This window comes from Haliotis cracherodii, unplaced genomic scaffold (genome assembly GCF_022045235.1).
Source record: "Haliotis cracherodii isolate W230 unplaced genomic scaffold, xgHalCrac1.p SCAF_16, whole genome shotgun sequence".
Classification (NCBI taxonomy): Eukaryota; Metazoa; Mollusca; class Gastropoda; order Lepetellida; family Haliotidae; genus Haliotis; species Haliotis cracherodii.
The window spans coordinates 7,073,075-7,079,074 of NW_027266271.1; the positions used below are offsets into that span (position 1 = coordinate 7,073,075).

The following is a 6,000-nucleotide window of genomic DNA, read 5'->3' on the forward strand; positions in this document are numbered from 1 at the left end:
ATTTCAAATACTGCTAAATGTAAAGGTTAATGGCAAACTCAAATGAACCTTTGATTCAGCTCAAACTTGCTCTAGCTATTTCACACATCAATTAGAGCTATAATTTTTAATCATTGAACTGTCAACTATGAATGCAAACAAATGAAAAAAATGCGGCATCAAAAATGTGGCTATAATTGAAAGCCAAAGGACAGTTTCCTGTATCAGCAAATACGGGGGACCATTGAGAGGAAAGCCCTCATTATCGCTACTATTGCTATTAAATTAAACACTGCACTGTTTTACAATCAGCTAATTCCCAGCTATCAGCTTGTGCAGGTAACCAACAAACAGGTGACATCAAACATGGACTGCATGTAGGATTATTATACATCCAGGGATAATTCTAGGGTGGGGCTTTGTGCTTTTAGCCCCTAAATTTGACAAAATGCCCACCTTTTCAAATACAATGGAGCATTTTACCATTGTGCTGTATGTGCAAGTTGAGTGTACCTCACATAAAGGGTCCATGTCAGAAAATTCCTAGTGTAAACCCTGTACATCAGCACATACAAACAATGAGTCAAATAACATGGCTGCCGTGGACGGTATCCGGACATTACCCCAAATGTAAATTTCCCATACAGGGTGATGTAAAATTTGAGCATATAACTTTTGATGTTATCAACTAGCAGTTTAGAAAGAATATAATCTTCATAAACTCTGTGGTATCAGAGATGTTGATAAAACTGATAGGTTAAATATCACAAGTATTCAACACTCCTCAAAGTGAACAGGAACCCATCTTGGCCACTGCTAGATTAGACTAATGAAGCATTGGCGCCACAAATAAATTACAAGCTGACCAATTACAACTGAAAAGGTGACATCTATTCCAGTGCAGGAAGACAAGCAACCAAATGTTGCTGATGCCTTGCTGATCCAGCTATAGAAATCATTGCTCCAGTGGCAGTAGACAAATATTGATTGTGTTCTCAATACACCAAGCACATAAGGTTGAGGAAGGTGTTGTGAGATAATCCTGGGCTGACTATAGTAACATTCCAGCTCATACAGAGAAATCATACAATCGCTTATCTTGATCAACCTCACAGACATTTGTCTAATAACTTCTATTTGAGGAGTCCTGATATGGGTGAAGAAGCAAAATGGAATTACCAAATTTCCGATGCCTTTTTAGGCCCTTTTCAAAGCTAACAGTGGACCACAGTATGCTTAAAACAAATTCATTTCACTGCCAGAATAGTTCCAATTGTCCTTCTAATTAATTACACTATAAAAATATCCATACATTGGTGTTTTCAAATAATCTATCAATCAACTTCCAGGCTAATGTCATGCTACTTGATGTTTTCACACATTACTGATAATTGCAGTATATTTATTTAACAGCAGAGTTAACAACAGTGCACAAATTCAAAGTCCCTTTTTAATGCCGGACTGCCAAATTCAAGGCCTTTTCAAGTGTCACTAAGAAATGACGACCAAAATTTGTCTTTTTAACACAGATGCTCATGCACATACCAACACAGTAACACAAAAGACTGATTCATACAATGATCATCTATTAATCTTTAATGAACCAATTGCTGGGCCTGTTCAAGTTTTACTTCACAGGCCTTTTGGATTTCTTGTGAGATTGTTCACGGTAAGAATTAATGAATTAATCTTGGGGTTGTCCTTTGGTCTTATGGAAAGACCATTAGGAATGACAATAAGCTAGTTAGTTAGTAAACCATGTTAAGAAGATATCTTTACCTGCTGATTGGTTCAATACATGTAATATCTGTCCATACAAACCAGTGTTACCAAAACCTCTTCAGAATATTTTTAATATATTGTTACGTCAAGTGAAAAGAAATAATCATGCTTTTTTATAGATCTTCCTCTACAAAAGGCGCACCCTTTGTTTCAGAGGAAAATAAATGTTGACTTAAAACTAGGAACTGAGAGAATAGAAGAGAGTACACATAGGCATATATCTATTTTGCAAAAAGCATATTCATTTTTTAAATTGATCTTCTGTGTAATTTGGTTAATTCCATGAGCCCCCAAACATAATGTGTATTTTTTTTTAAATATTGATACTATTAATGTTTTTGATGAAACAAAAATCTTCCAAATAACCGGTTAAATACGTATATCTTTCCATTCCAGCTGAGAGCAACCATTCCTGGAAATATTTGCAATGTTTAAAAATGTGAATGAAAGTTACAGCCCAATGTCACAACCCTATTAAATAAAATTAAATACTTAAGAGGTCCCTAATTAAATTTTAATATACTGAAAAAGCCTGAAGGCCACTCCTTATTTCATATCCCAGAATCTCTGTGGTATGTTCAATCAAATGTACAGCATTACTTCTAATTTCATATTTCCTGGATGCTGATGTTAGTTTCTTGGTTGCCAAAGTCAACATCACAGGAGTCAACCCTATTCAAATACTAACAGAAAGAGTGAAAGCTTCTCAGGCTTTGGTTTGAAATGACTTTAATACGAAGTTTAAAGTAACAAACATTTGGGCTGGCTAAAAAGATTGATGATTGGAATTAGCGTCAATGGGAAGGATTATTAACTATAATGGATATGAAAATTGTGGCATTGATAATATCTTACTGAAACTACTGGGATGAAATATAGTTGTTATTGTCAATTATCAAAGACTGAAAACAATCTGCCGATCATGTTTTACAGACTGAATACACTATTGGCTATACATGTACTATTTTCATAACTCAAACGCTTGTAAAAGCAAACTACCGAAAATAGTATTCCTCAATTGCCACTTACTAAGTGGTTAAAAATTCCTTGAGCAAAAGCTAGAAATTAAAACAAGGTCGCCATTGGCCTTCTGTTCAGCACTGTTTCTGCGCACAGTCTTAACTGGAAAATGTTACATTGGCATTTATATATTGAAAAGTCATAAAACAATAAAACAAAGACCTAGTTATATGTTTGACATCATTTCTATCGACGATAGAACTTGATATCATATACGGATCCTCTTTGTTTTGGAATATTCCATGAAGATATTAGAAGCTCCATGTGTGCTGTCCTTCAGTTTGATAGTGGTGAGAAGTTGAGAACCAAGTTTATCACACAACACGATTGCAATTAACAGGAATTACAAGTTACACAGAAATGTACCTTATTTGTGCCCCAGCGCAAAATGCATGACATATTACACAACTCTCGCCTGTAACCAATAATTATCTTTGGAACACGGCAACAATTACAGCTAAGTAGAATCGTTTCACTCTTCCTCAGCTATTAAACACATAAATTTACGTCATTATTCATGTGCCACTTCTGAATTATGTGTAACACGCTATTTTTGTTATGTTAAATGTTCACAAAGTAATCCTTGCATAAATGTGTCACCACTCACCAGTGATGTAAAACATGTTTCTTTCAGACCATCTTGCATATTTGCTCAACGTTACTTCTCCAATATCTATTGATAACTGAACGATATTTACTTGATGGTTATCGATCTCTTTGATCTATATGGATAACCTGTCCTCTCAACAATTGTTACTTTAGTATTATATTTATGGTTACATATTGGTGAGCTAAGTATTGTCTCTGTCTTAAGGGAGAAAAAGATCAAATAGATGTGTAAGGCAAGCAACTAAGGGGTGTAATGTCGAAAAATAGCAAAACATTGTTAGCAATCCATCCGATCAATGTTTAGTCACAAGGCATAAAAATATAAATTCCCCAAAGGTCAATCAGAAATATGCCCAGTATCAAGGTTATGTGTTTAAAATTTTCTTTGCTATCTGCAACAAAATCTGCGAATAACAACACACACAAACCTACAAAAGATTAACTAAATAGAGTTATCTGCCCCCAGAGTTTGGATTTTTAGGGGTAGCTCTGTATACAGCTAGGCTTTGACAAAGCTATCATCCCATCAATAAGAATGAGGAAAATGAATTAAAATGTGCTTTAAGCTTCTGCTAATTTAAAGTTTTGTTTTATTTTTTCAATCTATCAATAACCATTTAACTTACATCTTATGGTGAAAATGTCTAATTTCACAAAGAGCACAATGTCCAGGCAAGGATGGAATCAAGAATGAAATTCCAACCTAGTTCCTTCTGAAACCACAGTCTTTTAAACAGAATCTGAATGTGATGTATATAGATCATAGGCTATTTTCTAACAAAAAAATGTTTCCTAAAATGTTCAGAATAATTTTACAATCACATGTTAACCCTACATCAACATGTATAGACCTATGCCAATATGACAAGCTTGATAACGATCTGGAAAGAGAAAATATTTTGAGTTCACTATCATTTAAAGGTGTCTAATCTTTCAAAAAGGCTGAAGGTCACACAAATTTGTCATACTTAACTAAATATCTTTTTAAAACCCATCTTCAAGGCTGTAAGTTGTAAAAGAAGAACATCTGTCCTATCCCTGGTAAATTAGTATGTTGGAAATAAATTTACAATAACACCTGTGACAAAGTCATGCGTGGTAATATTTCAAGACTCAAGGCAATTGTACAATTCTGACCACTTGTTTACCGATTCTTAACACAGCTGTCAAAACCACATATTCACCAACCAAATGGTCTTAATATTAAATGATTAGATCAGATAAAGAGATACTATATGTAATTCAAATACAGCCACATATTTGCTTCTATGGGTGTACGTGAAGGTGGCACAGACCTGTTCAAACTCACTTCTGTGATAGGACATGCCAACAATGGTGTGTTGGCCAATAACCATGTGAAGTCTTCAAGAGGAACTGAACCATCACCACCCACCCCCCTTCTAAAGACCTAAAACAAAACTATTCCTGGGAAGTGAACAAGTGATTTGTCACTCTACTTTTGTGACAAAAACATGATAAACAGAGCTGAATATTAATGTACGGCAAAGTTATGGAAGTATCAAAGAATCCAACCTTTGATATTGTTGGGTGTACATCATATAGTACACACCTGGGAATGCTTTGGGAAAAGGCACTTGACGTGCAATCTACAACAGCACACGTGCGGTTGTTGTGACAGGCTGCAGGAGACACTGTCTGTGTATTGTAGATGTGTTGGCACTTACTCTGTTGGGCATGCTGGGTCGTAGAAATCCGCCATGTCAATCTGTTGGTCCCGGCTTTGCTCGGTCAACGACTCGCTAGCTGACACATCCAGGCGGGCCTGAGGTGATTGCAGAACATGGGTCGCCTCTTCACGCCGAGCTTGACTGTCGGCGTCGATCGCTGGGTGCCTCCCTGCTCTCTACGATTTCCTCGGATGCCCTAGTTCTTCAAAGACAATAATGGTTAGCGCATTGACAATAGTTCATTGTAAATTGTGTATATCTTACTTGACTGTTACACGAAGCCAATATCTCGCACTCTTTGTTGTAAATATATTCGTTCTCGCTTTCCAAACACGATCGTCGGCCATAGGGGAACTCGCTCACCTCGTACCAAAGTGTTTCATAAATTAAAATAAAATTTCATAAAATCAGAATAATATGGTTCAATTTTACTTTCTTTGACATTGTAGGATTTACAGACTACGATATCCTGAAATTAAACTCTTGCATCGTGCAGATTAAAAACAATTATTCAGTGTTACATTTTACACGACCGCTAGATGGCGCCCAAACGAGCACGTGTTTGGACTGTTTCCTCGACGGATCCATTGCGCAATAACTAGTGCTGCCTTTGAACTGCGTGGCCGCCTATTTACAGGTGTAAGTAGACGTGAGCTCAGTTAACATTTTAATTTTCAAGAGACACAATTCTTGCTATTAACGTTTAAAATATAGACATATCTTTCGCGCAATCAAACAAGACGGAAATATAAATTAGCAACGAACAGATAACATGTATTCAGTATATATACTATTGTTATGCCAAAGTATGTTCCACACATTTGTTTTTAATATAAGTTTGTTATATATATGGTTAAAATGTGTGTGGTACATTTTCTGAAAGGGTATTAATTAAACTTTGTATTTGATATTTGTTCTCGGG

General features: G+C 35.8%; 1 protein-coding gene across 2 annotated transcripts in view; it reads right to left on the reverse strand.

Annotated features, from left to right (window-relative positions):
* Positions 1 to 5,459, reverse strand: part of LOC139463756 (uncharacterized) — a 65,226-nt gene extending 59,767 nt beyond the window's left edge. For both annotated transcript variants that reach the window (XM_071245030.1, XM_071245029.1), the window contains exon 1: positions 5,076 to 5,459. In XM_071245030.1, the coding sequence (XP_071101131.1) occupies positions 5,076 to 5,110 (35 nt within the window). In that variant the 5' untranslated portion in view covers positions 5,111 to 5,459. The remainder of the gene's footprint in view (positions 1 to 5,075) is intronic.
* Positions 5,460 to 6,000: the final 541 nt, after the last annotated feature.